This window comes from Dendrobates tinctorius, unplaced genomic scaffold (assembly GCF_039654945.1).
Source record: "Dendrobates tinctorius isolate UK_male_01 unplaced genomic scaffold, ASM3965494v1 ptg000026l, whole genome shotgun sequence".
In the NCBI taxonomy this organism is placed as follows: domain Eukaryota; kingdom Metazoa; phylum Chordata; class Amphibia; order Anura; family Dendrobatidae; genus Dendrobates; species Dendrobates tinctorius.
Genome location: NW_027361694.1, coordinates 13,490,237 through 13,514,379, shown reverse-complemented (window position 1 = coordinate 13,514,379; position 24,143 = coordinate 13,490,237). Strand labels below are relative to the sequence as shown.

Here is a 24,143-nt window from a genome sequence, read left to right as displayed (position 1 = left end):
GTCAGAGCGTGTCTTTAGTGCCGCTGGTGGAATTATAACTGATAAGTGCTTCCACCTGTCAGCTGAAAATGCTGACAGGCTGACTCTTATAAAAATGAAAAAGGGCTGGATTGGGCCAGACTTCTGTACACCAGCCCATGATAACAGATAAACCTAAACTAAAATCCAGTGTCTTTTTTGGGAGGTATATTCCCATGCACCTCTTACACCCACACATGGGTATATGCTTCCTGATTTTGGCTATTTGCTGTTATCCTCCTCCTTCTCCTCAATGTGTACCAAACAAATAATGTGAAGTGGGTTTTCCTGTGGCCATCCAGTACATGGGTTCAAAGGCTTATTGGGGTGCATGTAACTTTGGTGCATGGAACGCCTTCCATTCAATGCATAGGCAAACAGCAACACCTCAGCAATATCACTGCTGATCAATACACACATCAGTCTCCATCTCAAGGCCACCCACCTTGAGATACATAATGGTCATTCATGACTCTGCCATTCATCCTGTTTCCTCGGACATCCACACAGTGCCCCCTAGCGGACACAGTGGTCAGTACACCACAATACATATTTATTGTAAGGTAGCTCTCATAAATCAGTCCATGTGGTTTATTATCAGACAGCATAAACCATGAACAGCAACAGTCTCATATCACAACAGAAGAATGTTCATGTAGAGCTCAGCTCTTAGCCCTGTGGTCACACAGGCTGTGCTTTGTCCAACAATCAGGCTATATAGCCTCACAGTTATTTTCCCCTGTCTGGGGTTACCTCTTAGTTGCTTCTTATTCAGGATGTCCATTCCCTCCTGGGGACTGTCCCACACACACAGGCCAAAATACGCAGGCCTCACCCGGTCAGCGGCCTCCGCATGTGCGCTTCAGGAAGGCAGCACACCTAGCACGTCGGCCTTCCAGGACCTTCTGTGACGGCCATCTGCGAATCTGGGCTGCAGTAGGGACAGCACCCCAAGTAACCCCGAGACCCTTAACCCTTATACAGGGATCTGGAATTGTGGCAAGGCCCAGGGAGTAGCTGTCTAGAGGAGCAGTGGACCAGAGCAGGATGGCTGCCAAGGGGTTAAAACTAAAACCTGTAATCGTGGTCAGGAGGCAGGAGTCAGAGGCCGGAGGGCAACAGAAGTACAAAATCAGCAGGCAGAAGAAGAGTCAAAAGTCCGGGCCAAGGTCAGTAAAACCAGGAGGGCAGCAAAGGTACAAAATAAGCAGGCAGCAGAAGGGTCAGGAATCCAAGCAAAGGTCAGCGTCAAAAAATCAGAAGAGGGGCAGAGGTACAAAAACGGCAGGCAATAGAATGGTCAGAAATCCAGGCTGAGGTCAGAGTTAACTATAGCAAATCACACAGTAGCACGCAGGGGAACCAAGAACATATCAGGCAGCTTGCAAGACCAGTCCCAAGGTATTTGAGGGATCAGGTCATCCCTCACAGGTTCCCGGACTGATGATGTAATTAGGACCGCCCCCAGGACCAAGCCAGATGGTGATGCAGTAAGCCCTACATGACTGACAGAGGGGCAGAGCCTGTGCCCACCAGATGCCTGTGCAGGAGCCTCTTTTCTGTCACCACCCTCACCCAGGGGCGAACCACGGCGCCTCCCAGTGGCCGAGGCAGGAACAGCCATCCCCGAGTCCGACGGCGTCGCGACGGTCTGGCGCCTCCTAGTGGCAGAGACCGGAACAGCAGGCCCTTTGTCTGGCGGCGAGGTGCCAGTCCAGTGCCTCCTAGTGGCCGAAGCCGGAACAGTAGGCCCAGAGTCTGGCGGCGACATGCCAGTCTGGCGCCTTCTAGTGGCCGAAGCCAGAACCGCAGGCCCTGAGTCTGACAGCAACGTGACACCTTCCACACGGACCAATCATATCCAGGCACTCTCTCTCATGTGACCTACCCTGGTCACCTTATATGGTCCGTAGCCACGCCCACTGGATCACATGGCTATGAACTCATCACAGGTCCTTTAGATTCACAACCATCCACACACATATACAGCTTTTACTATGGGCGTTCAGACATACGCCCCTTGGAGGGTTTGTAGGTGACTGGTCCCACCAGTCTCACCAGCTACCTGGAAGCTCTCCCTGATACACTGTAACAAAGCCTCAGCAGTACCTCTGCTGATTAGCACATGTTCAAGCTTCCATCCCAGGGCCACCCACCCTGGGATACATAACGGTCATTTACCATAAAAGCACAAAGTGATGGCACTGCCATCACACCTCCTGTAGCAATGCACACCAATGCAACACAAAAACGCTGCAGGCTAATATACCCAAAACTTTGGATGCTCATCCAGAAAAATAACAGCAGTGAATGTCCATGAGAAAAGAATGAAGGGTGGCACTCACCAGTATAAAATCCAGCATTTATTGGGCACCTTTAAAACATATTCGGCAGGAAAATGGGCAGTGAAGTGTGAGGACGACAGCCATTTCACACAATTGCTCTTGTATGGATCATAGGCCTATATGATTAAAATAGATAAATCTCCGGGTCTGGATGACATACACCCATGAGTACTAAGAGAACTAAGTAATGTAAAAGACAATCCATTATTTCTTATATTTAGGGACTCTATAGCAACAGGGTGTCTTCCACAGGACTGGTGCATAGCAAATGTGGTACTAATATTCAAAAAGGGCTCTAAATGTGAAACCTGGAAATTTTATGCTAGTAAGTCTAACCTCGATTGTTAGTAAAATATTTGAAGAGTTTCTGAGGGATGTTATTCTGGATTATCTCAATGAGAATAACTGTTTAACTCCATATCAGCATGGATTCATGAGGAATCACTCCTGTCAAACCAATCTAATCAGTTTTATGAAGAGGTAAGCTATAGACTGGACCAAGGTGAGGCATTGGATGTGGTATATCTTGATTTTTCCAAAGCGTTTGATACCATGCCACACAAGAGGTTGGTACACAATATAAGAAGGCTGGGTCTGGGGAAAATGTGTGTAAATGGGTAAGTAACTGGCTTAGTGATAGAAAGCAGAGGGTGGTTATAAATTGTATACTCTCTAACTGGGTCGCTGTGACCAGTGGGGTACCGCAGGGGTCAGTGTTGGGACCTATTCTCTTCAATATACTTATTAATAGAGTTGAGCGAAACGGGTCGAAAAATTTCAAAAGTCGCCGACTTTTGGCAAAGTCGGGTTTCATGAAACGAAACCCGACCCTAGGATGAGGTCGGCGACTTACGTGCCAAAGTCGCGTTTCAAAAGTTTGTTTTGCGCTCTTTTTCAGCCAATCAGGATCCATGGACACTGTGGGCAACGTGATGACATAGGCAGGGGTCACCACCATCTTTCAGAAGGGCATGCAAGTGATTGGCTTGCTTTGGTGGGTGTCACAGGGGGTATAAAAGGGCGTGCACGCCGACCGCCATGTTCCTCATGCTGATCTCAGAATAGGGAGAGCTGCTGCTGCTGCTGATTCTGTAGGGAGAGCACTAGGCAGGTAAGAAGACACCAAAAACTGCTTCTGCTGCTAGCGATTTTGCCTGTACAACACACCAGTCACTGTGTGTGCAGTGCAAGGGGAGGCTATATTTTGCTGGATCAGCGGTGTTGGTTGTTAGGCTGCCTTCTAAGGCTTCCTGACGGCTGCATTGCTGTTTACCCACTGCTCTGCAAACTGCTTTTTTAAAAGCAATCCCAATTTTTTTTTTTGTCCTGCTGAGGTACTGAGCGTGCATTTTTCAGTGCGTAACTAGTATTATGAAGTTAATTAAGGTTGACAAGCTTAAGTAAGAAGAATTGATGCTTTTGGCATTCAAATGGGCACTGTAGGTGTGTTTCCTGTCCTCTCACTGCCGACTTTTATTCCCCATTGACTTACATTGGGTTTCGTGTTTCGGGACGACCCCGACTTTTCCCTATAGTCGGCCGATCTTGCTCGACCCGACTTTTGGAAAAGTCGGGTTTCACGAAACGAAACTCAACCCTAAAAACACAAAAGTCGCTCAACTCTACTTATTAATAATCTCTTAGAAGGTTTACACAGTAAAATATTGATATTTGCAGATGATGCAAAACTATGTAAAGCAGTCAATACAAGAGAAGATAGTATTCTGATACAGATGAATCTGGATAGGTTGGAAATTTGGGCCGAAAGGTGGCAGATGCGGTTTAACAATGATAAATGTAAGGTTATACACATAAGAAGGAATCAATATCACATTACACGCTGAATGGGAAACCACTGGGTAAATCTGACATGGAGAAGGGCTTGGGGATCCTAACTACCTGGAGCAGCCAATGTCAGGCAGCGGCTGCCAAGGCAAACAAGGTCATGGGGTGCATTAAAAGATTTCTGGATACACATGACGAGAGCATTATACTGTCTCTGCACAAATCCCTGGTTAGACCGCACTTGGAATACTGTGTACAGTTTTGGGCACGGGTGCTGAGGAAGGATATAATGGAACTAGAGAAAGTACAAAGGAGGGCAACAAAATTAATAAAGGGGATGGGGGAACTACAATACCCAGAGAGATTAGCAAAATTAGGATTTAGTCTAGAAAAAATATAACTGAGGGTCGATCTAATAGCCATGTATAAGTATATAAGGGGACAATACAAATATCTCTGAGGATCTGTTTATACCTAGGAATGTAGCATACTGTTACACCACTCCGACATACTTACCCGGCCTCCGCTCCCACGCAGTCTTTGTATACTCACCCAGCCTCCGCTCCCACGCCGCAGCCTCTCGCTACCCGACGGCCACGGCAGTCACCTCTGACAGGCTCGCGGCCGACGCCATCTCTGCATGCAATGCGCATGCGCCATAGGCCGCGCCTCCCTTCTGCTTCTTGTGCTCCGGCTGTGCCCTGACCAGGAAGCATCTTCGGACCAATGGCAGGCCATATGGGGCCATATCAGGCCACTTCCCCCTGAGGGAGGCGCCTGATCATTGTGATACCTTGCACACTGGGCCCTGCTTCCTCCTGTGCTCTCTGCAGTCTCTCGGTGCCGTCCTCAGTGTTTCCTGCAGCAGCCTCGCAGCCTGTCTTCCGTGTTCGCTAACAGTTATTCTCAGTCCTGCCCCAGTGTTCCTGTTTCCTCTGTCTCCTGCCTTCGGTGTTCCTGTTCCATCCTGCTCCAGTCCTGCCATCCTACTCCAGTCCTGCCTCCGGTGTTCCTGTTCCATCCTGCTCCAGTCCTGCCGTCCTACTCCAGTCCTGCCTCCGGTGTTCCTGTTCCATCCTGTTCCAGTCCTGCCGTCCTACTCCAGTCCTGCCTCCGGTGTTATGAATGAGTCACCGAGGAAGAAAAAACAAAAAGCAAGTTAAGCCCAGAAAACCGGAGAGGTTGGTAACTAGTGGATTGCAGACCCCTGATCCTATCCACAACAACTAGCAGTAGCCGTGGAGCGTGCCTACCATGGTCCTAGTCACCTCGTCACTGCCGGAGAACTAAATAAGCCTAAAGAAAGAAAGGGAAAATCTAAGCTGCCCCAGATCAGACCCCACAGCAATAGACAGCCCTCAACATGTATTGTCGGTGAAACAAGATGAAAACACACAGACAGGTAGAAAGATAGGCTGAGCAAACGATGGGGCCCTCGCTAATTAGAAAGGACAGGAAAGAAAAGCTGCTGTCTGCAATCACGCAAAAAACCCTGCCAAAAAGAATGTCCAACACGTCTGATAGAAAAAGGCCCTGAAGTCGCTAGACTTCAAATCACTATATCAGCACTCAGGTATATTCTGAAGACAGAGAAAAAGAGATCAACTGATCAGAGACAAAATGGGGATTCAGCCCAGTCCCAGCCAGGGCTGGCTGAACACAAAAACTAAGTAAACCAGACAAAAACTTATATGAACAATAGCAGATAAAACTTAGCTTTAGGAAGGCAGGAACCAAACTGGAAACCAGGAGCCACAGTCAGGAAAAATCACCAGCAACAAACTTGGGAGTCGGCTGCCTTAAATCCAATCAGAAACTCCTGATGTCCAATCGCAGTCCTCTTCCTCAGGTGGCCAATCTCTGCCATTTAGATCAGCTTCATTACCTCCCTTCACCAACAGAAGGAGTCCAGATAGAGAACTCACTACTCCTCTGTCAGCACAGCCAGCTCCATAACCCTCACCAGAGACACCCAAAATTGAGCTCACAACACTCCGGTGTTCCAGTTCCATCCTGCTCCAGTCCTTCCGTCCTCCTTTATTCCTGTCTCCTGTGTCCCAACTCTGTCCTGTCATGTACACTTCAGTTCCTCCACGTTCCAGTCTATAGTCTTGCTCCATTCCTGTCTCCTGTGTTCCAGCCCTGTTCTGTCATCTACACTTCAGTCCCACTGTCCTACTCCAGTCCATCCTGAGCCACCCCTCTCGGTACCGGTTACCGTAGTACTTGAACCCCTGGGCCTGCTCCTAACGGTCCCTGTATAGGGGTCAGTTCCACCTGGCAGCTCGCCCGGGGCCCCTCGTTGCCACGGTCCAGAGGGTCCACTCCTGGAGATTCCGGCTCCTGACCACCCATGCTAAAACATTCTCTGCATCTGGAGGAGAAGCGGTTTTCCACTAACATAGAAGAGGATTCTTTACTGTTAGGGCAGTGAGAATCTGGAATTCTTTGCTTGAGGAGGTGGTGATGGCGAACTCAGTTGAGGGGTTCAAGAGAGGCCTGGAGGTCTTCCTGAAGCGTAACAATATTGTATCTTACAGTTATTAGGTTCTTTAGAAGGACGTAGATCTGGGGATTTATTCTGACGGAACACAGACTACTAGGTTATTATGATCAACAGCCACTCCTGCACTGTAAATAAATAATAAAAAAACCTACGTGGGTCCTCCTGTATTTTTGATAAAACGGTCAGGCAAAACTCACAGCTGGGTGCACTCAGCTTTCAGCTTCAGCAAGGCTGGTTAACAAGAATAGTGGGGTCCCCACACTGTATTTTTTAATTATTTAAATAAATAATTTAAAGAAATGGCATGAGGTCCCCCCATTTTTGACAATCAGCCTTGCTAAAGCTCATAGCCGGGGGATGGTATTCTCAGGCTGGCAAGGGGCCATGGATATTGCCCACCCAGCCTAAAAATAGCAGCCCGCAGCTGCCCAGAAGATTCTCACGGTGATCTGCTGTGAAGTCACTGAGCTTGAGTTGCGGTGACCTCATCGCTGACTTTTTCCCATGGTGCTGACATCATGACAGTTCAGTCCTGCTGGGAACGCAGCCTCAGTGACCAGAGGTAACCTCGATGATGTCACCGCTAGTCATTCAGGCTGCGCTCGCAGCAGCTCATTCACCAGTGGTTCTCAGCCTTGACGGTCGCATCTTGGCACTGTCCAGGTTGAAAACTATTAATCCCCAGACATGGATTAGGGCATAGGACAGAACAACAGACAGGTGTGGTATATTGTTGTTTTATTATTTTTGCTTTATTACAGAAGAACAAGGGCTTAGGTGGAATTAGGCGTTAGGTGAGTATAACTGTGTTTGCTATTTTTAAATAAAATGGAAAACTGTGCTTAGTCTTATTTTTAATAAAGGACTTTATTCTGGCTGTGTCTTTATTTACCATACAACTATAGGATTAGTAATGGATTGGTGTCTTATAGACACTTCACTACTAATCCATGGGCTTGATTACACTTGACAATACAAAGGTGACATCAACCACACAAATATGAGCCCCACTTTCCACTGCTACAAGGCAAGTAGGAATATCTGGGTAAAGAGCCAGAATTGGCACATCTAATAGACGTGCCTTTTCTCGGCAGCTGCAGGCTAGTATTTTTAGGCTGGGGACAATATCTTTGGCCCCTTACCAGTCTGAAAATACCAGCCCCCAGCTGTAAGCTTTAGCAAGGCTGGTTGTCAAAAATTAGGGGGGCCCCACGTTGGTTTTTTTTCAATTATTTATTTAAATAATTAAAAATAAGGTGTGGGGACCCCTCTATTCTTGATAACCAGCCTTGTTGAAGCTGACAACTGAAGGTTTCAGCCCCCAGCTGTGAGTTTTGCCTGGCTGGTTATCAAAAATACAGGGGAACCCAATATTTATTTACAGCACAGGAGCAGCAGATAAATACTCCCATTCATCACTCCTCTCACTATTATTAGCACCAGCAGGTGTCTGTTGATGGTAACTGTAGTCCCATCAGCTGACACCAGTGACCGGAGGTAATCTTTATACCTCCGATCACAGCTGAGCGCTCACGCTGTCTTCTGACAGCGTGGGAACTGCGGCTCTCTGATCGGCAGGGATGATTTCACCACTGATCAGAAGTGCTACACCACACCGGTGTTTCCCATGATGTCACACAGCATGGGAAACACCGGCTTTTGTACTGTGTATGTTCGGCTATATTCGGTGATTTAATCGACAATTAAATCAGTGAATATTGCAAATTCGGCGATCGTGAGCCGAACCGAACATTGAAATATTCACTCATCTCTAGTTAGGATGTAATCTTTCATTGTATGCACCTCAGCATTCAGTAGTGAGCACTGTGTGAACTTGCACACAGAGCAAGAAGAAATTAATGGGTCGTCGACCGTCAAAATACAGTTTTTGAGAATTATCAAAATGAATGATCAGTTCTGGCAGAGAAAGAGGCGGATTTGTCTGACAAAATATATTACAATGTTGCTTATTTTTAAATGTACTATTGACTTATCAAATAAAATTAAACAATGGTTAGTCTTTAACATAGATTTTGGGGTTACATATATTTTTACTTTTAATTTGGCAAGTGTATTTTTTTCAAATGTTTATTAAAAAAGAAAACTAATAAACTTGCAATTTTTAGAATGCCTACTGGGCTTTTTTTAGACTCTAACGTCGTTTCCGGGAAAGTATTTAGTAGGTTCAGAATCTATTAATTGTAGCTAATGTGAATTTCCTGAACCAAAAAGAAGTTAGGGTGTAAATAAAAAAGACTTAATGATGTGTATAAACATTGCAAATTTGTATTTTTTATATTTAAAACAAATTTTGATTTAAAAAAAAAAAAAAAAACATTGCTAAAAGGGAAAAGAAAAAAAAAAAAAAATCAGGATTTATCATAAAACCTGATTTTAAACAATAGGTCATTTTCTGATGATTGCTTCATTTTACTGGCCAATCATTTTAAGTTTAGCTTCCAGTATTTCAGAAAATCTCAGATATTAAATATAGTTCTACTAAATCTGAGTAGAAGCCAAGCTTTTTCATAATTAAGAGAGATTTTAACTGCTCTTTGGATAATTAGATGCTCATTCTATAGCAGTTATTGTCAGTGAAAATGAATTTAAAAGAGGGTTCTTTAGGGCTTTCATTTTCACTATACAGTAATGTGGGTTTGGACGGCTGCCAAAGAAAAAGACATTTACAACTAAACTGTTTGTTTTGCAGAAACAGGGCTGTCATCTCCACAACTGGGGGAAATAACTTGCACTGGCCATTTGATGAGGCTGGTTTAAGCACAACAACACAGCACTCTAAAAAAAAGACTATATATGTACAGTTGTGTGAAAAAGTCTTTGCCACTTCCTGATTTACTTTTCTTTTGCTTGTTTATCATACTTAAATGTTTGAGATCAAACAAATTTAAATATTAGACAAAGATAACACAAACACAACATGCAGTTTTTAAATTAAGATCTTTATTATTAAGGGAAAAAGAAATCAAAACCCACTGGGCCCTGTGTGAAAACATGATTGCCCCCCACTCTTCTTAATTTACGTTTTAACTGTGGTTTATCACATCTTTGAGAAGTTGAGTTCAAATTCCCTAGCCAGACCCAGGGTTGATTACTGACACACATTTTCAATCAAGAAATCACTTAAGTAGGACCTGCCTGACAATGTGAAGTAGAACAAGATATCCTCAAAAGCGAAACCTCATGCCGCAATCCAAAGAAATTCTGGAACATATGAGAAACAATGTAGTTGAGATCTATCAGTTGGGGAATGGTTATACAGCCATTTCTAAAGCTTTGTTACTCCAACAAACCACAGTGAGAGCCATTATCCACAAATGACAGAAACATGAAACAGTGGTGAACCTACCCAGGAGTGGCTGATATACCAAATTACCCCAAGAGCACAGCGATGACTCATCAAAGAGGTTATTAAAGACCCCACAACAACATCCAAAGAACTACAGACCTCATTTGCCTCAGTTAAGGTCAGTGTTCATGACGCTACCATAAGAAAGAGACTGGGCAAAAATGGCCTGCATGGCAGAGTTCTAAGATGAAAACCACTGCTGAGCAATAAGAACATAAAAGTTCATCTCATTTTTGGCCAGGAAAACATCTTGATGTTACTTTTGGAAAAATATTCTATGAAACGAGACAAAAGATGAACTTTTTAGAAGGTGTACGTTACATCTGGCGTAGAAGTAACAGCATTCAGAAAAGGAACATCATACCAACAGTAAAACATGGTGGTGGTAGTGTGATGATCTGGAGCTGTTTTGCTGCTTCAGGACCTGGAAGATTTCCTGTGGTAAATGGAACCATGAATTCTGCTGTGTAATAAAAAATCCTGAATAAGAATGTCTGACCATCTGTTCGCAACCTTAAGCTGAAGCGCATTTGGGTTATGCAGCAGGACAATGACCAAAAACACCCCAGCAAGACCACCTTTGAATGGCTTAAGAAAAACAAAATCAAGACTTTGGAGTGGCCTAGTCAAAGTCCTGACATTAATCTGACTGAGATGCTGCGGCATGGTCTTAAAATAGGCGTTCATGTGGCTGAATTACAATAATTCTGCCAAGATGAGTGGGCCAAAATTCGTTTGATTGTAGTTGTTGCTGCTAAGGGTGACCCAACCAGTAATTATGTTTAAGGGGCAATCACTTTTTCACACTGCCCTGTAGGTTTGGATTTCTTTTTCCCTTAACTCAAGAACTGCATTTTGTGTTTACTTGTGTTATCTTTGTTTAATATTTATATTTGTTTGGTGATTTGAAACATTTCAGTATGACAAACATGCAAAAGAATAGGAACTCAGGAGGGGGTATACTCTATCACACAACTGTATATTATATATATATATATATATATATATACACACACACACACACTACCATTCAAAAATTTAGGGTCACATAGAAATTTCCTTATTTATGAAGGAAAAGCACAGTTTTTTCCAATGAAGCTAACATTAAATGATTCAGAAATACACTCATTGTTAATATGGTAAATGACTATTCTAGCTGCAAACGTCTGGTTTGTAATGCAATATCTTCATAGGCGTATAGAGGCCCATTTCCAACAACCATCACTCCAGTGTTGCTATGGTACTTTGTGTTTACTAACTGTGTAATGGATGGTTAGGATGCCCCTGAAAACCCCTGTGCAAGTATGTTAGCACAGCTGAAAACAGTTTGGCTGATTAGAGAAGCTATAAACCTGACCTTCCTTTGAGCTAGTTGAGAATCTGGAGCATTACATTTGCTGGTTTCATTAAACTCTCAAAATGGCCAGAAAAAAAGAACTTTCATGTGAAACTATTCTTGTTCTTAAAAATGACCGCTATTCCATGCAAGAAATTGCCATGAAACTGAAGATTTTCTAAAACGGTGTGTACTACTCCCCTCAGAGAAGAGCACAAACAGGCTCTAACCAGAGTAGAAAGAGAAGTGGGAGGCCCCGCTGCACAACTCAGCAACAAGACAAGTACATTAGAGTCTGTAGATTGAGAAATCAAAGCCTCACAGGTCTGACAGCTTCATTAAATAGTACACTCAAAACGCCAGTGTCAACGTCTACAGTGAAGAGACATCTCCGGGATGCTGCCCTTTAGCGCAGAGTGGCAAAGAAAAAGCCATATCTGAGACTGGCTAATAAAAGGAAAAGATTAATATGTGCAAAAGAACACAGACATTGGACAGAGGAAGATTGGAAAAAAGTGTTATGGACAGACGAATCCAAGTTTGAGGTGTTTGGATCACACAGAAGAACATTTGTGAGATGCAGAACAACTGAAAAAATGCTGGAAGAGTGCCTGATGCCATCTGTCATCATGGTGAAGGTAATGTGATGGTCTGGGGTTACTTTGGTGCTGGTAAAGTGTGAGATTTGTACAAGATAAAAGGGATTTTGAATAAGGAAGGCTATCACTCCATTTTGCAATGCCATGCCATACCCTGTGGACAGCGCTTGATTGGAGCCAATTTCATCCTACAACAGGACAATGACCCAAAGCACACCCCCCAAATTATGCAATAACTATTTAGGGAAGAAGCAGGCAGCTGGTATTCTATCTGTAATGGAGTGGCCAGCGCAGTCACCAGATCTCAACCCCATTGAGCTGTTGTGGGAGCAGCTTGACCGTATGGTATGCAAAAAGTGACCATCAAGCCAAACCAACTTGTAGGAGGGGCATTTGGAAGCATGGGGTGCAATTTTTCCAGATTACCTCAGCAATTATATACACATACACACAGTGGGTACAGAACGTATTCAGACCCCTTTACATTTTTCACTGTTTCATTGCAGCCATTTGGTAAATTCAAAAAAGTTCATTTTTTTCACATTAATGTACACTCTGCACCCCATCTTGACTGAAAAAAAACAGATTGTAGAAATTATTACAAAAAAAAATTATTTTGCCACATAGTGTACTAGGAAATGGAAAAAATATTCCAAGTACTGTAAAATTGTGAAAAAATGCAATTCTGGCATTGTTTTTTGGGGAATTGTTTTCATGGTGTACTTTGTGTGGTAAAAAAATTACTTACTATCATGATTTTCCAGGTCAGTACAATTATGGTGATACCAAATTTGTTCCGTTTTTTTTACACTATTTTGGTGGTAAAACATTGGAAATTTGTAACAAAACAATTTGGGGGATTTTGTTGCCATTTTCTGACACCTTAACATTTTCATTCATTGGTTGATAGAGCTGGACAAGGGTTTTTTTTGTGGGCGTTACATTGTTATTATTGATACCATTTTGGAATAGATATGACTTGATTGCTTCTTACTACATTGTTTTGCTGCATTGCAACAATCAAAAAATGCAATTCTGGCGTTTTAAATTTTTTTTCTGTTTATGGTGTTTACCGATTCATTTATTTTATATTATATTTTCATAGATTTTTATTCACGTGGTGATACCATATATATGTTCAGTTTTTAATTTTATTAATATATTTTTGTAATGGCGGAACAAAGTTTGATTTGCATTTTAATTTTTTTCATATCTTTTAAAACGTTTTACTGTATTTTTTAGTCCCCATAAAGAGACTTGAACCTGCGATCATCTGATCAATTGTGCAGTATTTCTGCATGTCACAAAAATCCTGGGTATCAACAGGCTGGATTTCAACACAGTTTTGTGTTGATAGGCATGGAAATCTTCAACAGACCCCTGGTTGTCATGTCAAACCCTTCAATACTGGATATACATTATTGTGCTGCTTCCCTTTCTGTAATTTTTTTGGATTGCCATTAAGGAGTATATTAGATCTGCCGCAACATTCACAAAATGGTATGTGTTAAAGTAACATCCAACTGAATGCCAGGACCCAAAATTTCCCATCACAACGTTGTCCAGAGGATTACACTGCCTCCACTCACTAGCCTTCTTCTTACATCCTGATGCAATCGATTCCCCAAATAAGCACAAGCACACACTATCCACATGATGTGTACTTTAAAATTAAACGTTATTTATCCAAATAAGCTATGTTCTTCCATTGGTCCATAATTCAGTTTCTGAGCCGGTGTTAAGGAGAGCTGGAAATAATATGGGCAATTGCCCGTGGCTGCCAACCACAAAGGATCCCCCTGCTTTCACAGACCCAGAAGCTGCACTAATAATGCTAATTCTGGGTGCAGTGCAAAAGGCTAGATAAACCTCTGATGACAACAAAGAGCCTTCACCCTACATAAGACTTTGTATATAGTGACAAGAACAGTGTTTATAGCAGCAGACTCCTCTATATAGCAACATGGACTGTGTATATTGAAGTATAGACTGTATACATTGCAGCATAGACTGTATACAGCATCGAATGCATATATAGCAGCATACAGAAGAAGGTCACAGTTCAGCATGTCTTGAAATTTTGAGAAAACCAGAACAGTTCAAAATGAGTCGTATGTTGAGCATTTGGAAAACAATGTGAATTGTGTGATGTGTATATGTGTTTTATTGGAATTCTTCATAAAGTTTTAAGCAGGCTTGTTTGGAAAGGTTTGATAGACATATTTATTGGATTTTGCTTTATAGCAGCATAGAATATGTATATAGTACCATACACATCAAAGACTGTATGTAGTATATACTTTTTACAGCACAGACTGTGTAGATAGGATAAAGTGTATATAGCATAGACAGACGGTGATTAGCATAGGCTGTGTATATACAGTGCCTTGGAAAGGAATTCACACCCCTTGAACTTTTCTATATTTTTTCCCGCTATACCCACAAAATTAAATGTATCTTATTTGGATTTTGTTATATACCAACACTATGTAGCAAATATTTGTGAAGATTAACCCCTTAACATCCAATGACGGACAGAGTCCATCATTAGATGCCTCCCCCTGTTTGGAGTGGGGTCCGGCAATGAGCCCGCACTTTTTCTGCCACATGACAGCTGATCTCTACAGTGGACATGTGCCTGAAACAGCCATGGGTGGAATCTAAATATTTTAAATATATATAATAAATTTGAAAATTGTGATGTGCATTTGCATTCAGCCCACCTGAGTCAATACTTTATAGATCCCCTTTTGCTGCAATTACTGCTCCAAGTCTTTTGGGGTATGTCTCTACCAGCTTTGAATATCAAGAGACTGAAATTTTTGCTCATTCTTCTTTGCAAAATAGCTCTAGTTTAGTGAGATTGGATAGTGAGAGTCTGTGAAGAGCAATTTTTAAGTCTTGCCACAAATTCTCAATGGGACCTAGGTCTAGACTTTGACTGGGCCATTCAAACACACGAATATACTTTGATATAAACCATTCCTTTGTAGCTCTAGCAATATGGTTAGGGTCGCTGTCCTGGAAGGTGAATCTAGGGCCCAGTCTCAAGTCCCTGTATTTAGCTCCATCTTCTCATCAAATGTAACCAGTAGTGATGAGCGAGTATACTCATTGCTCGGGTTTTTCCGAGCATGGTCGGGTGTCCTCCGAGTGTTTTGGCAGTGCTCGGAGATTTAGTTTTCGTCGCCTCAGCTACATGATTTGCGACTGCTAGACCGCTTGAATACTTGTGTAGAATGCCTGTTTGTTAGGGAATTCATACATGTATTCTGCCTGTCTGCAAGTCGCAAAGCATGCAGATGAGACAATATTTTTTTTTTATAATAAAGATTGTGATATGAATAAAAATGACAACATTTAAAAAAAACACATGCAACACAAAAACTTGATTTAAACAATAGATCATTTTCTTATGCTAACTTCCCTTTTACCAGTTACAGTCAAAATTTAACTTGTCATAGCATGTTGTATTAAATTAGTAAGACAAGGGAAGCGTTTTTTTTACAAAATTACTTAAAGGAGTTTGCTTCTTTTTTCTTGTTAGTGCAGCTTTCCTCACAAATTCACCAGAATTCTGTCCATACAATGGCTGTTGGTGGAGGAGCTTGTGACCAGTCCATCAGTCTCTTCGAATCATAAAACACCTCACATAGGAAAGCTGTTTTTCTACTGAAGGAGGCTGATGGGACAGGTCTGGCCACATGCTCCTCTATCAGCAGCCAATTTATGGACAGACTTACAGGCAACTTTTTTGAGAAAATCTGTTTTTCTACTGAAAGAGGCTTCTGAGACCGGTCTGGCCACATGCGCCTTCATCATCAGCCCATATATGGACAGATGTACTGGTTACTTTGTGAGGAAAGCTGTTTTTCTACTGGAGGAGGCTGATGGGACAGGTCTGGCCATATGCTCCTCCATCAGCAGCCAATTTATGACAGATGTACTGGTTACCTTGTGAGGAAAGCTGCAATAACAAGAGAAAGTGTCTGACCTCTTTAACTCTTTAAGTGATTAATATGAAATGTTGAGAATCAAATGCTTCCAATAAACTAAACTATAAAACCTTTAACCCTAAGTAAGAATATAAATACTTTCAGACATAATGAATGGTAATTAAGCCATGTGTTTATAAACATTCTGAATCGTAGAATTAACAGAATGTTACATTAGCAACACTTATAGTCTTCTCATGTACAAGAGCTGTTCACATTGTTCGGGGGCTTATTTATAGACTAGGAAAAAAACAGATGTGATTATTGTGTAAGACTAATTGGAAAGACATACAGATGTGAAGTTCATTAATAATGACACACCTCTGTTGCTGCAGATTTTGCCATCTGGAGATGTGCATCTCTTCTTAATCTCCCATGGGCTGATGTCACACTGGAATTCACATTTATCTCCATGCCAACCAGCCTCACAGTAACAGTTTCCACAGTAACACTTCCCGTGGCCTGCACCCAAGACAAATTTTACACAGTGAGAAATAAAGGAGAATATTTTTAATGGCAGATACTGGCACAACGCATATAATGTTATCAATAGAGACTGCAGAGCTGTAGATTAAGGCAGTTTGTGCTCATTGGAGACTTTTTGATGGGTTTGTATAGGGAAAATATTTCACAAAACAATATGACGTAGACTAAGAAAGTGGCATCCAGTATCTGGTATCTACATATCAGAAGCCATGAATAGGGTACATTAGGAGAAGAAAGAAGACCTTGGAGAACAGACCTGCAGCCCAGTTTGATTCCAATCATATCCGTTCTCCAACCCATGCATCATTTTTATCCTTTAGTCAATTTTCTCTTGTGAAATTGTATTTCAACTTAATGTGGCATGATCTCTCAGCCAGCAGTGTAGCTGAAGTTATATAAAGTCTGTGATCCTGACTTCTAATCCTGAATCTTTTAAATGAGTTGCCTGAAGCTGACAGTCTGCCAACAGTGGCTAAGCAAGAGGCATCATTGTTCAAAATAACTGTAAGACGGATAGACCGGCGTTTGAGAGCCTGCACCTCTTGCTCACTAAGACTCTTTCTCTTGGGCTGAAGTGTTCTAGAAATGACAACATTGATCATAGTTGTATTTATCAGATCTAATGTTGTGTTCAGACAATTCTATCCAGTGTTATAGAAGTGGTTGTAGGAAAAGAAACGGTTAGTCATAGGAAGTGACAAATACTTTCAATGTCAAAAACTGTCTTAGGTGTTAGCAACTTTAAAGGAAATATCAAAGACACATATTTTTAACACTAAAAGGAAAATCATTTACTTGAATAATTCGTAACTTTATAATCTGAATTGTATCTACACTTTTCCAGCTGGAGGTCCATTTGACTGCAAAATCTCCTACTACACCTACAGTACAACTTTTGTAGTAAGACTTTTTACAATAGTCCAACCCTTATTAAGCAAATTAAGAGAGATTTTCATGTATTTTTCATTAGTCTTTGGAATAAAAAAAGGCGTTTCTACAGTTTAAAATCAATTACCAATCCCAGCATGTAGACAATGAAAAAGAAATCGGAATAGGACTCAACTGCAGTGTTTTTGAGAGATTTTTTTTTAAACTGCTGAATGCATTTTTATAAACAGTTTAATCATTGTCTAAGCATATATTCCAACCTTGCATACTTGTTGAGAATTTAATTTATGGAATCCACACCAAAATGGAAAAATTTACAGTAACAAATCACATTCACTTACCATTTTGAAAAAATCCAGCGCAGACTATAGGCATGCTGCAAATGTTTAAATCTATAGCATGCCCACTGTAAATCTTGCTGCAGAAATGGCATGACTTTCACAAGTTATTTTATTTATCACAAAGCAATGAAATCCATGGCTGATTTCTGCATCAGAATCAATAATGAAATCTTTATGTAACACATCTGGATTTTAGTAGAATTTTGGAGGCCAAGTTCCAAAGTATAATTTAAAAACATCATATTGTTTAATCTTTTGAGGTTTACTGGAATTACTAGACTTAGGGACACCTTGTGGTGGGATGGCTTTTATGCTTTTTTTTGGATTAAAAAAAAATATCATCTAAGTACCCTGTTTCATACATGTGCTACTTCTATCTATTTTCTTATTGCAGGGTATCTATTCATTGTTTTTATTCTAGGTTATATCCACCATGCTTTTGGCAGTCTATCCACTATAATGTTTTCAGGTCATGTTGTGGATACTGATGGAATAAACTTAAAAACAATACTGTGTATACTATTTTTGCATCTGTTGTGATATATCATATTTATCACTCTTAAGGTATGTGCACACGTAGTGAAATCTGCTGCGTTTCCGCAGCGGTTTTGGCTCTGCGGAAACGCAGCAGATTCTGCTGCGTTGTACAGTACCTTTATTTTCAATGGAAAAAAAAATGCAGTGCTCATGCTGCAGATTTTTCCGCGCGGTTTTACTGCGGTTTACAATCCGCAGCATGTCAATTGTTTGGTGCAGAAACGCTGCAGTTTTACACCTCATCCATTATGAGGTGTAAAACCGCAGGGCAAAACCGCAGGCAAAACCGCAGATAAACCGCAGCACTTTTGTCCTGCAGATTTACCTGTGGTTTTCTCTCCAAAATCCGCACACCCAAAAAACTACGTGTGCACATAGCCTTAAGGGACCACTAAATACCTAAGAGATCCTTATAATACGTGCTCTCTAATGCATTCAAGATCATCATAATACGCACAATCTCATCATGATACTCATATGTAGAGATGCGTGAACTCGAACACATACTGTTCGGGCACGGACACGGAACATGGACTTCCAGGAAGTCTGTCATTGTTTTGGTTCGGACCCCCAAACACAGGGTGTTTGTCGTGCTTTCAAGAACATGAAAGTGTGGCAAACACTACTTCTGATCAGCAGTAAAATCATCATTGCCAGTCAGACAGCAGCGGTTTCCATGCTGTCCTCTGGTCCTTGGTGTTGGCTGATGAGACTACTGCTCCCATCAGCTGATGAATGCTGCAGTTAATAACAGTGAGAGCAGGAGCGGCTGATGGGACTATTCATCAGCTGGCACCTGCATTGTAAATAAATAAGAAAAAAAAGGCATGGGTTCCCGTGTATTTTTGATAACCAGCCAGGCAAAACCCACAGCTGGGGGCTGCAACCCTCAGCTGTCAGCTTCAGTAAGCCTGGTTATCAAGAATAGAGGGGTCCCCATACCATATTTTTTATTATTTAAATAAATAATAAAAAAAAATCAGTGTGGGTTCCACCCCCTGTTTTGACAACCAGCCAAGCTAAATCAGACAGCTGGGGGCTGGTATTCTCAGGCTGGTGAAGCATGGATACTGCCCCCAGCCTAAAAATAGCAATCCAAAGCCACCCAGAAAAGGCACATTTATTATATGCACCAATTCTGGTGCTTTGCTTGGCTTTTCCCACTTGCCCTGTATTGGTGGCAAGTGGGGTTCATATTTGTGGGGTTTATATCACTTTTGTATTGTTAGGTGACATCAAGCCCATGGATTACTAATGGGGAGGCGTCTACAAGACACCCATCCATTACTAATCCTATAGTTATATGGTAAATAAAGACATATCCAGAATAAAGTCTTTTATTTGAAATAAAACAAACCACACTTTTACTTTTTTATTTAAAAATAACAAGCACAGTTATGCTCACCTAACGCCTAATTTCACTGAATCCCTTATCTTCTGTAATAAAACAAAAATAAAAGCAATAACAATATCCCTCACCTGTTCGTCGTTCTGTCCCAGACTGTTATCCATGTCTAGGTGATAAACAGTTTTCAACCTGGACGGTGCCAAGATGCGATCATCCAGGCTGAGAACCACTGGTGAATGAGCTGCTGTGAGCGCAGAGTCAGTGACTAGTGGTGACATCATCAAGGTTATTGCCAGTCACTGAGACTGCATTCCCAGCTGGGCATAAGAGCAGTGACCTCTGTGAGATCCCTGTTAGCACCGTAAGAAAGTCTCATGGTGCACAGGCGAGTTCACCAGGAGAATTTCAACTAGATGAATTTGAACTGGGGTGAACTCACCTCTGCACCTTGACCTCACCAAGGACTGATGAACAACGGCGAGTACGACACTCTGCACTCAGGTATTCATCAGCCAGGCACTCAAGCTTCCATAAGAATCGGTGGCTGTCAACTCAGGTAACCTTAAAGCCACAGAGTCTATTGGCAGCTGCAATGCCCGAAAACTTCATAGGAAACTTTGAGGCAAATTTTAAGGTTACTTCTGTTTCCAGCTCCTGGAAAAAAATAAGAAAATACAACGGCATGGGGTCTCCTGTAATTTTCATAACCAGCCAACAGCTAGGGGCTGAATATATTGGGAAGGAGCCAAAAGCCATAAAATTTCCCAGGCTATTAATATCAACTCACAGCTGTTTTCTTAGCCTTTAATGGTTATTATAAGAGAGACCCTTCATAAAAAAGATGTGTAATTCCCACCTATATTTAATAACCAACAAGGCTAAACACACAGCTGCAGACTGATATTAATAGCCTTGGAAGGGGCCATGGATATTGGCACCCTCCCAGACTAAGAATATCAGCCCTCAGCTGCCCCAGAAATGGTGCATCCATAAGATGCGCCAATTCTGGTGCTTAATCTCGTTCTTCCCACTTGCCCTGGTGCAATGACAAGTGGGGTAATAGTATTGTAGTTGATGTCAGCTTTGTAATGTCAGCTGACATCAAGCCAAGGGGTTAGTAATTAAGAAGCATCTATAAGATACTCCTATTAACCCCATACTAAAATGTAATAAAGAGAGAAATAGCGTAAAGTCCTTTAATTGAAATAAACATGCAGATTGCTTTATTTGAAATAAAAACTCCTTGACATTCTTTTACTGATTTATTCAACAACAAAAAAAGCAAAATTGTATTCACTTTTCTGCCTATAATCCATTAATGGCCATGTCCCACAATGATTTAGATGGTTTGGTGAGTAGTCAAATTAGTGACGTGACCTCTCACCATGCCAGCCATAACCTACTGAGCACAGCATGAAAACATGGCTGCCTCTGACCAGCGGTGACATCATTGAGGTTACCGCCGGCCATTAATGGATTATTGGTGGAAAGTACAACTTTGCTTTTTTATTTTTGTTGAATAAATGAGTGAAAGAGCACTGGGGAGTTATTATTTGAAGTAAAGAACTTTGTGTGCTGTGATAAAACACTCCGGGATCGGCTTTGCTGGGGTCAAAGGTCACGTGCGTTCCGCATGAAACTCAGGCGCAGAGCTGGGATTCGGGTGTAACTGACCCTGGGTCAGGTTTATTAATGGTGAAAGCAATGCAAAAGGAAATAAAACATAAAACAAATCCTTGCCTGTCCGGCACTAACTAAACAATGGACAACCTAACTACCAACTGGCGGGCTTCTCCCGTCCAGCCAAACCACAGTTGCAGTGGGAACTGCTTTCACTCACGTGTGTGTCTCTCACACAGACAGGCTCTCTGTGTTCCCAGGCTGAGACACTCACACAACCACCTTGCATCCTTTTATATCCACCTCCCATTATTCATTAGCAAGCAGGTGCGATACTGACCAGACTAGGCCACATAGGAAAGGAATCTGGGCGAGATATACCTGTCCTCATCCACTATTCCCACATGATTCTCACATATCCTCCCCCTCTGCTCAGACCACTCCGGTCGAGCAATGACACCCGCCAAACAGTGCACTCGGGACAGGGCATCTGCATTTCCCATCAGTACCCCTGGGCGGAGCTCCACCGTAAAAGTGTAGGCCTGCAGGGCAAGGAACCACCGGGTCACCCGGCTATTCCGTTCCTTGTTCAAGTGCATCCACTTGAGAGGGGCATGGTCAGTGATCAGCCTGAACTTTCGGCCCACCAGGTAATATTTGAGGGCCTCTAGAGCCCACTTAATGGCGAGGCACTCTTTTTCTACGACTGCATACCTTTGCTCGTGTTTATTCAGCTTCCTGCTGAGATAGAGGACTGGGTGTTCCACTCCGTCCCTCACTTGTGAGAGTACGGCCCCGATAACGGTATCAGAGGCATCCGTTTGTACCACAAACTCACTGCGGAAGTCCGGAGTCACCAGTACGGGCTGAGAGCAAAGTGCCCGTTTTAGGCTATGGAAGGCTTCTTCAGCCGCTAAACTCCATTTAATCATGACGGAGTCTTTCCCTTTTGTAAGATCCGTCAGGGGGGTAGCGATGGCTGCAAAATTGGGTATGAACCGGCGATAATAGCCGGCGATCCCCAGGAAGGCTTGCACCTGCTTCTTGTTGACAGGTTGTGGCCAGTCCTGAACCGCCTGAATCTTATCAACCTGGGGTTTAACAACACCCCTCCCAATTACATACCCCAAATACCGGGCTTCTTCTAGCCCGATGTGACATTTCTTGGGGTTCGCGGTTAGACCTGCCTCCCACAGGTCGTCAATCACAGCTTGTACTTTCTGGAGATGAGTCTCCCAGTCCAAGCTGTAAATGACAATGTCATCCAAATAGGCCGAAGCGTACCGCCTATGTGGCCTCAAGACTCGATCCATCAGTCTCTGGAAGGTCGCCGGTGCCCCGTGCAGTCCAAACGGCATATACACATACTGAAATAAACCTTCCGGCGTAGCAAATGCCGTCTTTTCTCTGGCAGCCTCAGCCAGAGGGATCTGCCAATACCCCTTTGTTAGATCTAGGGTCATAATATACCGGGCTTTTCCTAACCGATCTATTAACTCGTCGACCCAGGGCATAGGATAGGCATCAAATTTTGAGACCGCGTTCAGTTTCCTGAAGTCATTGCAGAACCGGATGGTGCCGTCCGGTTTAGGAATTAGCACAATCGGGCTGGACCACGCACTGTGCGATTCCTCAATGACTCCTAACTCTAACATTGCCTTCACTTCTCGGGAAACGGCTTCACGGCGCGCTTCCGGGATTCGGTAGGGCTTTACGTGAACTGTGACACCAGGTTCCGTTAAGATGTCATGTTTCATTAGCATAGTCTGCCCGGGTTTTTCTGAGAAAAACTTTTGGTTGTGAAGTAGAAACTGCCTGACCTCAGTCTTTTGCCGCTCCGAGAGAATCTCTGCAACCCGTACCTCCGGTACGGTATGCGAGCAGACAGGACGGGCCAGCTCCGCTGACAAGGCAGACCGATCCTTCCAGTGCTTTATCAGATTTACATGATAAATCTGTTCAGGTTTCCGTTTACCTGCCTGGTATACTTTGTAGTTTACTTCACCAACTCTTTCCTTGATCTCAAAGGGGCCCTGCCACTTTGCCAGGAACTTACTGTCCACCGTGGGGACCAGGATCAACACCTTATCTCCGGGTGCAAACGTACAGATCTTGGCGCCCCTATCATAGATTCTTTTTTGGGCTCCTTGAGCCTGTATCATGTGTTCTTTGACGATGGGCATAACAGCCGCAATACGGCCCTGCATCTGTGTGACGTGATCTATCACCGTTTTAAACGGACTGACCTGACCCTCCCAGGTTTCTTATGCAACGTCTAACAGTCCGCGAGGACGTCGGGCGTACAATAACTCGAAAGGCGAGAATCCCGTGGAAGACTGGGGTACTTCCCTGATGGCAAAAAGCAAATACGGAAGTAAATAGTCCCAGTTCTTCCCATCCTTGTCTATCACCTTTCACAGCATCTGCTTCAGAGTTTTATTGAACCGTTCAACCAACCCGTCTGTTTGAGGGTGATACACGGATGTGCGTAACGGTTCGATCTGTAACAATCAGCAGAGCTCCTTCATTATCCTGGACATAAAGGGGGTCCCCTGGTCGGTGAGTATCTGTTTTGGTATACCGACCCGACTAAACACATGCACCAGTTCCTTGGCAATCGTCTTGGTGGCCGTGTTACGCAAAGGGATGGCCTCCGGGTAACGAGTGGCATAATCCAAGATGACCAGGATATGTTGGTGTCCACGTGCAGACCGTGGAAGGGGCCCAACTAAATCCATCCCAATCCTCTCAAACGGGACTTCAATAATAGGTAGGGGTACCAAAGGACTACAGAACCGGGGCTTAGGTGCAGAGGCTTGGCAGTCAGGACAAGACTCACAATATACACGAATATCGTGATGCATGCCTGGCCAAACAAAACAGTGTAATATCTTTTCGGTGGTTTTCTGGACTCCCAGGTGACCTCCCATCACATGTCCGTGGGCCAGGTCCAACACCTGCCGCCGGTAGGG

The 24,143-nt window shown here is 43.0% G+C and overlaps 1 protein-coding gene across 3 annotated transcripts in view; it reads right to left on the bottom strand.

Moving 5' to 3' along the window:
• Window positions 1–24,143, bottom strand: part of ITGBL1 (integrin subunit beta like 1) — a 601,277-nt gene that overhangs the window by 324,034 nt on the left and 253,100 nt on the right. For all 3 annotated transcript variants that reach the window (XM_073569513.1, XM_073569514.1, XM_073569512.1), the window contains one exon: window positions 16,273–16,413. In XM_073569513.1, the coding sequence (XP_073425614.1) occupies window positions 16,273–16,413 (141 nt within the window). The remainder of the gene's footprint in view (window positions 1–16,272; window positions 16,414–24,143) is intronic.